At 61.2% G+C, this 11,085-nt stretch overlaps 1 protein-coding gene across 2 annotated transcripts; it reads right to left on the minus strand.

Annotated features, from left to right (window-relative positions):
- Positions 1 to 2,573: 2,573 nt before the first annotated feature.
- N4BP3 (NEDD4 binding protein 3) lies at positions 2,574 to 11,085 on the minus strand. 2 transcript variants are annotated; one of them, XM_008015470.3, is made up of 5 exons: positions 10,903 to 11,085; positions 5,064 to 5,414; positions 4,282 to 4,803; positions 3,626 to 3,880; positions 2,574 to 3,504 (listed from the first exon to the last, which is right to left on the minus strand). In XM_008015470.3, exons 2-5 carry the CDS (start codon positions 5,382 to 5,384, stop codon positions 2,977 to 2,979), a joined length of 1,626 nt encoding a protein of 541 aa, XP_008013661.1. In that variant the 5' UTR covers positions 5,385 to 5,414; positions 10,903 to 11,085; the 3' UTR covers positions 2,574 to 2,976. The 2 variants fall into 2 exon arrangements, with proteins under 2 accessions (XP_008013661.1, XP_072866556.1); XM_073010455.1 differs by having other exon boundaries at positions 5,064 to 5,411; positions 10,903 to 10,960.

Here is an 11,085-nt window from a genome sequence, read left to right on the forward strand (position 1 = left end):
CTACCCTGGCAATGCCCACAGCTCAAAGGAGACGAGGCAAACCAACAATTACAGCAGCACGGAAAGCGCTGACGGAGAGAGGCATGGGGGCTGTGGGCGCAGGGAGAAGGGAGTGCCCAAGCAGGGGAGGTGGTGAGTTCAGGGAAGGTTTCCCAGAGCACTGAGGGGCTCTGCCTGCAGGATGAGGGCTCAGAGGGCTCCAAGGTAAAGAAGGAGGCATCACTATCAGTGACTAGAGGCCACTAGTGTGCAGAAGCCTCAAGGGATGGACCAAGGGGCCCAGGGAGCTGCTGGAAGGGATGACACTGAGTGAAGGACTAGAGGCCCCAAAGGCAGGGAGCCCAGCACCAGAAGGCAGCCACCTTCTGCAGAGCTGGCTGCCCGGACCAAGCCTGCTGGGGAGGGGCTGCAGGGAAGGCTAAGCCAGGGCAGCTGGGAAGCTGAGGCCCCACCAGCAGGAGGGAGGGGCTGCCCTGAGGTGTTAGCCACTACAGTGACACCTGTGGTCGGTTGGCCCCAGAGCCACCCAGCCGGCTGGGAGACCCAGGAACTGGTTTGTCCAGCCTGGATGAGCTGACGGGGATCCAGCTCCCAGACGCCCCAGGTTCAGGTTCAGCTCTTGTGCCCTCCCCCTACATCTGGGCCTGGCTTTGGTTTCTGACACACCTGCCAAGTTTTGGTACCTCCCACCCACTCCCCACTGGCTGTACTGGCCAGCCTAGCTCCCTAATTGCTGGGTGGGGAACTGTTCTGCAGAGCTGGAATACCAAGGTGGACCCTGGCACCAGGTGTGTGGGCACCTGGCCTGATGGGCTCCTGGCCATGGAGGCTATGATCAAGGCATCTGGCCAGCACCTGGCTCTGAGGGGCCCTCTGGAGGAGCCATTGTCTCAGAAATTTCCGTTTGGGGTTTGGAGGAGTTTGTGAAATGGGAATGGGTACCAAGGGGGTGTGTAGAGGATTGGCCTGCCTGACCTGGGCACTCCCCCTTTCCCTCCTCAGGCAGACAGGAGCTCAGGTGTGGGCCTGCAAGGGTCTCAGATAGGCCTAGGGGATCTGTCTGGGACACAGGCTCCACCCCAGCCTGGCCAGTGCCAAGACAAGCTGGGGCCGACAGGAAGGAATGGGGTAGAGGGTGGGGCCAAGAAGGGGCCTGCACTGTCTCCAACCCAGACACTGGCTTTTGGAGGCCAAGCTCCCAAACACACCCCCTCAGACACACCCACCACCCACAAGCACATCTTTACACACACCTGCCACTTACATGGCCATAAACACACCATCGCCACAGCAGGTAGTGCACACGCCTCTCTCTCTGCCCTGAAAAGGCAGGGTCTCCCAGCTCATGCCTCACACCCGTCCCCCCACATCCATGTGCACTAACTCCACTTCACAACCAAGACCCACCTGTGGGCCCTGAGGGGCTGCCAGGCATAGCCAGGGTAGCCAAAGGGAGTGATCTGTAGCTATCTGCAGACAACTTCTCCGAAGTTCCCTGAGCTGCCCTGTCAGGGAAGGGACTGGTGAGCTGACTTCAGTGTGCAGGCCCCCCTGGGGCAGGAGCTCATCTCATTCAGCCTGTGCCTCCACATTCACAAGGGCCCAACACAGCCCCTGGCGCACAGTAAGCACGCAATGCCTGGCAGCCGGTCCAACGATGAGTGTGTAAGGAAGCTAAGCTTCCCTCTAAGGAAGGGAGAGACGCCACTCGCACAGCCAGACTGTACCTGTGTTCCAGGCCAGGCACCCAGCGGGGGAGCAAAGGCCCAGAGGGCAAGTCAGGCCTGTGAGAGGCCAGAGGCAAGTGTGGGTTTTAGGGACCAGCCTCAGCTGACAGCAGGGATCTGGGAGGACTGACTGTCCTCGAGCCTGGCGCAGGACACAGGCAAGGCAGGGCGGGGAATGCTTTCTCCTGGAGAGCTTTCCAGAATGCAAGTCAATCATATTTCACCCCTACTTAATATTGCCCCAGAGCTCCACTGCTGATGGGGAAATGCTTCCATTCCTTGCTGTGGTAAAGGTTCTTTACCAAGAAACCCGTAAGCTTGCCCACCTCTTCTCCTGCACCTTCCTACGAGCAGGGAATGAGGCAGAGCAAGGGGCCGGGAAGGATACTGTTCTTCCTGGCCCCTCCACTTCTAGGGCCCCCCAGCCCACTCCTATGGAGGGAGACAGGAGGTGGGTTCTTGGAGGGGCAGGGCCTGAGCCTGTGGATACTCCTGGGGCCCAGCCTTCCCACCAGTAAGACATTTCATGTTCTCAAAATGCCCTGGTTGACTTGCCCTTTGTTTTCTTGGTATTCCCTGATATTGTTCCTTCTGAAAAATCCACTGGTGCTAAAGAAAGGAATTCCAGCCCACATGGCAGCTAAGGAACTGTGTGGGGCTGAGGCAAGGAGTAGGATTCCTCTGCTCACAACATACATGCGCCGTGGCCACGAAGACAGGTGCAGGGCACACCCTCCCACTGACCACTGGCTATGGGAGGAGCCGCTGCCCAGGTCAACAGCCTCAATCCTGACCATCCATCATCCTCTGGTCTCAGGTCAGGGACAGGCTCAGCGTATTCTGAGCCTCTGGTAGAAAACGGTGGTTTTATTCTGGGGGAGGCTAAAGTTCCCACCCCAGCATCCTTCCATGGAGGAAGACCCCAGTCCAGGTCTTCAGCCTCCCTTTGACCTGCTCTTCGGGACCTTGGGGCTGGTGATCCCCCAGCCTCCTTCTCTGGGCCACATCCACTCCAGGAAGCAGGGCTGGGCCCTGCCTAGGTGCTCCTCTGCCAGGAGGGCCTTGTCCTGGCTCCTGCCAAGGCACCCTACCCAGCCCACGGCCCCACTGGATCCCTCCTCTCCTTGCGCCTCCCCAGCCCTGGCCTGGCCTCTGCAGGTTCCACCCCAATCAGTGCAAGGGAAGGCTGAGCCGGCCGTCTCAGGGCACCTTCTGACAGTGTTTCTGCTGTCAGCTCGCTCTGCTGGCCTCAGATCTTGGAGGACTCGAGCCGGGGACTCCAGGGCGTGGGGGGCTCCCGCAGTGCCCGCAGTTCCTGCTCCAGTGCCTGGTTGCGGCGGTACATGTCCATGTAGCCCCCCTGGATCTCCCGCTGGTAGCGCAGTACGCGCTCCTTCTCCTCCTGCCAAGTCCGCCGCTCCTGCTCGAAGCGCAGCGCCTGCTCCTGGCCCCGAAGTCGCTCCTGCAGCAGCTCAGCCCGCAGCTGCTCAGCACCGTCCCTGGCCTCGCTGCCTCCTGCCTCCCCCAGTAGGCCCCTGCTCTTGCAGTCATCAGTCTCACAGCTGCCTGGGGCTTCCTCCCGAGGGGCCTGCTCCTGCAGGCTGCGCACAGCCTGGCGCAGCCGGACCAGCTCTGCGTCCTGAGCCTGGGCTTGTGCCCTGCTGCCCCGAAGTTGTGTCTTCAGACTGAAGATCTCCGCCAGCTTCTGGGCCAGTTCCGCCTGGGCTTCACGCAGCTGCTGCTTCAAGAGGCTAATCTCTGCTGTCTTCTGGCACACCTGGGGGATGGGGAGGACGCAAGCAAAGTAGGGTGTGGGGAGCAGGTTTGGGAGGGGGCAGGCAGAGGAAGGGACCGGCAATGGAGATGGGAGACTCTCGGAGCCCCGTGTCATCTCTCACCTCCCATCGGGCTTCCTCCTCTGGTCGTGCACTGGGGTCAGCCTCTGGGAGGGTGCCGGGGGCCCGAGGCTCTGGAGCCAGGCCCTGCTGAGCGCGCAGCTCCTTGCGCAGGCGCCGCTGCTCCTGCTGAGCCATAAACAACTGCAGCTGGAGATTGCGCTCGCTGCGCTCAGCCTTCTGGGTCACCTCGTGCAGCCGCTCCACATACAGGCGCTTCAGCTCAGCCAGCCACAGCCGCTGGCGCTCCTCCAGCACCTGTCAAGGGGAAGAGTTGCATCCACCATGGCCCTGCCCCCTAGACGCGACCCAGAGCTCCACCTGATACTCCAGCCACTGATCACATCCTGTGCCCCTACACCACAGGACCCAGCCACACATGCGCTTTAACCCGGGATGCCCTCTGGGGTGAGGTGTCCCCTCACATGGCCCTCCCAGGGAGCCTCTCTCCTTCCTTCCCACACAACTCCAAGGCAAGGACCCCCAGTGACATGACATCCCCACCACCTGGGATGGAGGGGAAGGAAGCCCAGCCAGCCCCCTCTTTCTTGCTCTCTTGTGTCCACAGCTGTGTGGCTGAGCCGGCTATGGCCGCTGTCTCTGGCCTGTACCCCAGTGCTGAGGCACAGAACAGGACTCCAGGGCAGGGGCTCCCTCACCTGTGTGAAGGGGTTGGAGCCGTCCTCATTGCCGAGCCCCCTCTTGAGCTCCTCACAGGCCTCGGGCAGCACGGCTCCCATCTCCTCGGCAGAGGAGCAGGAGAACTCGTAGGGGGGTGGTGGCTCGGGCAGGCAGCTCAGCACAGCTGGTGGCCCAGCCTCCTTGGGTCCTCGAGAGGCCCGGTCCAGGGAGCCCCCGAGGTGGTTAAGGTGGCCCAGGGAGGAGCTGAAGGGGCCAGGGCCAGTACCAGGACTGCGACCAAAACTACCCCCACTGGAGGAGTCCGACAGGCTGGGCTCGGGCTCAGGGCCGCCCTCATCTAGGCTGAGGGCGTGCAGCAGCTGTGCCCGGGCCTGGCTGGCCCGGGGCCCGGGGCTCAGGGGCGGGTGGCAGGCCAGCGTGTGCAGGCTGCCATTGCTGCGCCACAGCTTCTGGCCTTTGTGGGCTGCCAGGCTCTGCATGGACAGGAAGCCTTTCCCGTTGCCTGCCGTAGGCTTGAACACCGAGGGGCGAATGCGGCACTGCCAGAAAGGGTAGAGAGGGCAGGTGTGAGGCCTGGGCAGCTGCCTGCTCTACCTCCTGATGCGCCCACAGGCCCTGAGGGATCCTCTTTGAGACCGCGGGGCACGTGCCACCAGGAGGCAGTGAACAAGTCTCAGGCCAGCCCATGGCACGATTTTCGTATCTCAGCATGCCCCATCCCCACCCCATCCCAACATCAGGGTCTCCAAGGAGACCCCACCCTCCCCACACCTCGTAAGGGGCATGGGCAGAGGTGCACCTTGTCGAAGCGACCCCGCTCCGGCAGCGAAGTCTTGCTGAAGTCACCCGCGCGAGGATGTTCCCGGTAGTAGAGAGTGGCATAGTCTGCAGGCTCGTTCCGAGGGGCCCGCTTGGTGCTCTTGCCGTCCTTCTTGGGGAAGTGCAGGTAGCTGAAGAGCTCACGATGGCCCAAGCCCTTCCTGAGGAGCCCGTCAGGCTGGCGGGAGCCCTGAGACCCGGCAAGGGCCGCCCGCAGCTCTTCAGGGGACAAGTCGTGCCGTTCCAACAGGCTGCCCACGCTGCCCATGGCAATGCCAGCAGGGCCTGGGGCTGTGGCCATGAATTTTCAACAGGGCACAGGCAGCTGCTTCTGGGAATTGGAAAGCTCCATTAGGGGCAGGTGGGCACTGGCTACCCAACTTCCCTGGGGCCTGAAAGCAAGGCACTTGCTCCCTGTAGCTCCCAACCTGGCCCAGGCCCAGGTAAGGCAGATGTGAGTCCAAGAGAGAACCCCGGGACAGGATCCCTAGACTGGCAAGAGAAGGAAGTACAAGCCCCAAAGCCACCTGCCCATCTGTCACTTGCTGGACTGAGTCTAAGGAAGAACAATGGCACCCCAGCCATGCTCGGAAGGGCCAGCTCCACCTAGGGGCCTGTGTGGGATTCAGAAGTGCGGAGGGACAGGCCCTGAAGCAGCAGGACAGGAACCCTCCTCCCAGCACTGGGCCCGCACAGGGCTAAGGAAGACAAACTCAGCCTGGCTGAACCTGACCTTGCTCACCCTCCTGCCGTGTTCCCCACCAAATCTGTGGGGTGGGGAGAAGGCACAGAGACCCAAGGCCAGTGGGACCCTCCTTCCCATGGGAGAGGGATAACCCTTGCAGCCCGTCTTCCTGCAAAGGGTCAAAGCTCCCCAAGGGAAACATCTGGCATGGGGTGGGGGAGGGTTGGGGGCTACAGTGGGAGGGATACAAACAGGAAGGGCCCAAAAGGAGGAAGGATGACGTGAACAATGGCCACAGTTTCCGGGACAGGTGTTCCCGTCTGGGCAGTGGTGGGAGGAGGAGGGAAGGGGCAGCTGGACTCACGCCAGCCCCTGCACACGCTCTTATTCCAAAGCCCACCACCCGGCAGGGTGGGTCCCAAATCCTAACCCTGGCGGAACCAATCGGTGTGTGACCCCGGTCAAGCCACTAACTCAGTGAGCCTGGGCTTCCGCACACACGCCCTGGTGACGATAACACTTATCACTGGGATGCTGGGAGGATGGGGTGGGATAACATGACAGAGCACCCAGTCCAGGGCCTGGGCCACAGCCAGGGTCAACAGGCCGGCTGGAGCCGAGCTCAGCCAGGCACACAAACATCACCAAGGGACTAAGCTGACAGACCAGCTTCCACCTGTGCTGGGCCACACACTCTGGAGGCAGGGCTGGTACCTAGCCCCCTGGGGATCCTGTGAACAGCCCACTGCCCAGCATGGAGCGGGCGTGCAGAAAGGTCTGGCCGAGTGAACAAACGCCACCTTCTCTGCCTCCCACCCGAGCAGCTGCTCCCATTCTCGAACAGAAGTCCAGCAGGCAGGCTGCAGCTGTGAGTCCCCTACTGCCACCCATGCTTCCGGGCACCCACTCCTGCCCCAAACAATGGTTGTTAGGAGGTTCCATCTTCCTCAACCATTTCCAGGTTTTGTGTTTGTGGAAGACAAAGCTCTCCGGGAGGGGGACCTGCCCCAACCCCACAGTCTCACCTCACCCTGTGCAAAAATGACCTCAGCTCTCCCCCCACCAACCCCCAGACCCAGGATGGGGTGAATCTGGGTTTGCACACCCCACCCAGCCCAGCCCCTGAGAACACACATTGCAGGCCACATAGGGGATGCATCCAGGTAAGGAATCATAGGGGCTGGGTTCCTACAGTGATTCAGCCCTGCACAGGGGTCCTGCTGAGTCTTTTTTTTTTTTTTTTTTGGAGACAGGGTTTTGCTCTTCACTCTGTCATCCAGGCTGGACTACAGTAGTGTAACCATAGCTCACTGCAGCCTTGAACCCCTAGGCTCAAGCCATCTTCCCACTTCAGCCTCCTGAGTAGCTAGAACCACAGGTGCGTGACACTGCCCAGCTACTGACCCTTCTTAAAGGTAAGGTCAGTGGGGCTCAGAAAAGTGAAGTAATTTGCCCAAGGTCGCAGCTGGTAAGGGCTGCCCAATGTCTAGTGGGGACCTAGGATGTCACTACCTACAGCCAAAAGCATTGGAATGGAAGCATCCTGCCTCCTCGTCTGATACCTCCTTGCCACGACAAGCCCACCCAGCCAGAGATGTGGTTTGTCCACGAGCACACTCAACTCCTGTTGCTGCTTCTTGGGGAGGGGACAGCAGAGACCTGCTCTCCAGCCTGCCCTCACCCTCTCCAGGGGACTCCAGACACAAATGCTCCGCCTTTTGCCATGCCTCAGTTTCCGCATCTCTGAAGGGGGAAAGGGCCAGGCACGGTGACTCACACCTGTAATCCCAGCACTTTGGGAGGCTGAAGCAGGAGGATCACTTGAGCCCAGGATTTTGAAACCAGCCTTAGCAACATAGCGAGACCCCATCTCTATTTATTTTAAAAAAAGAAAAAAAAAATGAAGTGGGAAAGACCCTGCCTGCCCAGCCTTCCTCAAAGGATTACTCCCAGTCAGAGATGCAGGGGAAAGGGCTTGTGAACTGTAAGCCCTGTGTGGCCCTGGGGGCGGCGACATTGGCAGCAGTGTCACATACGTCCACCTGTACCCCAAGTGCACACCACCTCAGCTTCCCGTGGGCAGATGCTCACTTCCTGTCTCGGGGAGAGATAACCGACCCCCAAGGTTCCCCACCAGACATCTCAGGTCCAGGGAGAGTCCTTGAGCTAGAGGTAGCCATGGGCCGCAACAGTGCATACAGCCACACACACCGCAGTGTGCCACATGTCAGCTCCACCCAGCAGCACAGAGAGCCCATGTTAGAGGACACAGTGCGGACAGTCACGTCCAGCAGCAAACACAATCCTACAGCTGTGCACAAGGTCACCCACAGCACTGAGCACCTTCCAGGACACACTGACAAAGCAGGAGCAGCCCAGCGGCGTGATGACCCAGTGTCCTTCCCAGCCCCTGGGCTAGTGAAGGAGCAGCAAACAGCCCCTTCCCTTTGTCTCTCCTTAGGCCCCCCACCATCCCCGCTGTGCCCCTCCTGGCTGACTTCTCTGACTGTACTATCAGCTCCCCCAGCAGGGCTGAGGCCCCCAGCTTTCAGGACGCTCCTCCCTGCCTGTGTCACAGAGTAAGGACAGTCTCTTTTCCTAAAGGGGTCCATCCCACCTCCACCCCCTCCCCCAACACACACATTCCTTCCTTCCTGTTGCTTGGAAGCCCAGGGATTGCCTGCTCAGGGCAGGGCAGCTGTGCAGGCTGGAGGGGATTTGGTGGGGGAGGAGGGAGGGACGACAGCAAGTGCCTTGCAGCCTTACTGGAACCTCAGAGCAAAATGCCGGGGCCCCTGCACGGGTCGTGGAGAGAAGAGTAGGGGGACAAGCCTAGTGCCTGGGCTTCCCTGCCCTGGAAGCTGCAAACCCCAACCACACAGCTGGCTAGATTTGGGCCGGGACGCTCAAGCCTCATTCTCCACAGGTCCTGGCTGGCCCCAGTAAGGCCTCTTCACTCCTGCTCGCTGCCACCAGTCCCCTCACCCCTCTCCAGTCCCCAAGATTAGCGGGCAGTACTGGAATCTCTGTGTTCAGAAAGATTCCTCTCTTTCAGACCAATCCTTGGTGGAGATGGAAGACACAGCTGCCCTGGCCAGGAAGCAAAGACGGAGAGGACGCACTTTCTTTGAGGGGGGCATACCAGAGCCTGTTGGTGCCCTTTTGGGTCACGCCAAGGGGCACTATCACATCCTCACGAGACACACAGCACACAGGAGATGAGTTCTGTCATCCCCCACTTCACAAGAGGAAACTGAGGTTCAGAAAGTGAAGTAACGCGCCTAAGGTCATGTTCAGCCGCAAGGGAGAAAGCACACAGACTCCCAGGATTAGAAGTCCTCTCTGACCCCACCTTGCATCTCCTCTGGGGTGGGACATTCCAGTCCCCACACGGGTAGGAGTGCTGTCTGCCCTGGCTACAGTCAGCCCCTCCTGAGCCCTGGCCCAAGGGAAAGGTCCCACCACCTGCTGGGGGATCAGCTCTGATAAGGGGCGTGTCTGCAGCTGCCCCTAAGAATGGGACTGGAATGTCCCAGCTCCAAAAGAGGGGGTAGTAGGCAAGGGGGGCCCAGAGAGGGGTTTGGAGAGGCTGGCCCACCCCATCCCCTCTGTGACAGACACTTGAGGCAGAGACCAGGGGCTAAAGCCTGCAGAAGCAGTGCTTAGTATCACTATATAGTCCTTCACGGCTGTACCACACTCTACAATTTTTTATCAGTCCTTCTATTTCATTACCTCATTTCATCTCCACAATAGCCTCGTGGGGGCAAACAGGACAGTAATTACCCTCACTCCATTTTACAGATCGGGAAACTAAGGCCTAGGAAGGCGAGGTGAGTTGTCCAAGATCCCACAGTGAGAAGCAATCTCAACTCCCTGGGCAAGGTCCTCTCTACCTTAGCAGGTTGTCCTAAACCAGGGGTCACAGGTTCTCCTCCATGGGCACACACTGCTCTGTATGTATTGCATGTATGTCTGCCCGGGCCTTCACGCCTGTTTCTCCCAAGGACACCTGCAACCAGGCTGCTCTGGATTGCGGTCCACCCGGAACGGAATCGAATCCCTCCTGCTGCCCCCCCAGGTCAGGAAGAAATAGAGGAAACCTGCCTCATGGGGACTCCGAGTCCCTGTGCTAGCTCTAGCTCTAGAGGCGGTGGCAGAAGCAGGCTGGCCGCATTCATTGACAGTCTCGCACATGCACACCCACACGCTGCCAGCCGGTAGAGAAGCCCTGCCTGGGAGGGCCCTGGGAGGAGGCTGATCACCGCGCCCAGGATGGCCTCCTGCGTCCGCTCCCTCCCGAGGACAGCCAGGCCCAATCTGTTCCTATGTAGTTGGGGTCAGGGGGTGGCCCGGTAGGAGACAACGGATCTCAGTTCTCTTTCTGGACACAGCCAGGGCCCTGATTTTGGCTCGGCCCCAGGCCAGTCCTCACTTTAGCCAAAGGCTGTGGCCGGGACTGGATCGGGTGCTCTGGCGGTCAAGACCTAGGAATGTCCCCTACCCGCAGACCCGCAGCTGCAGCCCGGTGGACCGGGAATACCTCCTTTATAGGAGATGTGGGAGGAGGCGAGAGATCTCATGAGGAAGTCAGAGGGGCAAACGAGGTTGGCATCCCCATGGAATTTGTCTCAGGAAAGCAGGGGTGAAGGCGAGGGCTCCCCAGAGCTGCGTGAGGTCCCCGAGCTACCTGGGGGGCGGGGTGGGAGGCGCGTCTCCTCCTGGCCCCTCCCTGTGGCCTGCCGGGAGCGGCTGGGCAGGGGGGCGGAGGCCGAGGTCAGACTCCGGCGCCAAGGACGCCGGCCCCACCCAGCCGTGGCGCAGGGGTCCCGCGCGCTGCTCCCAGGAAAGCGCGTTTGCAGGGGTTGGGGAGAGCAAGGTAGCCTACCGCCTGCCCCTCCAGCGGAGCCTCAGGGTCGGTCCCCGATCCAGCGCCTCGGTGACGGGAAGCAGGGGACACCTGGGCGCACGCCGCACCTTGCCACCCCCGCCCATCTCTCAGACGGGAGCCTCGGCCAGCGGGGCAGCAGCTTTGCCAAGGACGCCGGAAAACCGTACCTTGGCGACCCGCCCCAACCCCTCTCCACCCCCCGAGTCCAGCCCGGGTCCTCAGCCCCTCGCGCGCCCCACTTACCATGCTGGCGACGCGCTCGCCGGCCCGCGGCTCTGCAGCCTTCGCGCGTCGCAGCTCCCCCGCGCGGATTTGAACCCTCCTGCAAGGCGCCGGCTCGGGCCGGGACTGCGAGCCGGGTCGGAGCCGCGGGGCGGCAGGCGCCGGGAAAACGCGGGCGGGCGGCCGGGCGCCGGCGCCGGAGCC

Source organism: Chlorocebus sabaeus, chromosome 23, assembly GCF_047675955.1.
Source record: "Chlorocebus sabaeus isolate Y175 chromosome 23, mChlSab1.0.hap1, whole genome shotgun sequence".
In the NCBI taxonomy this organism is placed as follows: domain Eukaryota; kingdom Metazoa; phylum Chordata; class Mammalia; order Primates; family Cercopithecidae; genus Chlorocebus; species Chlorocebus sabaeus.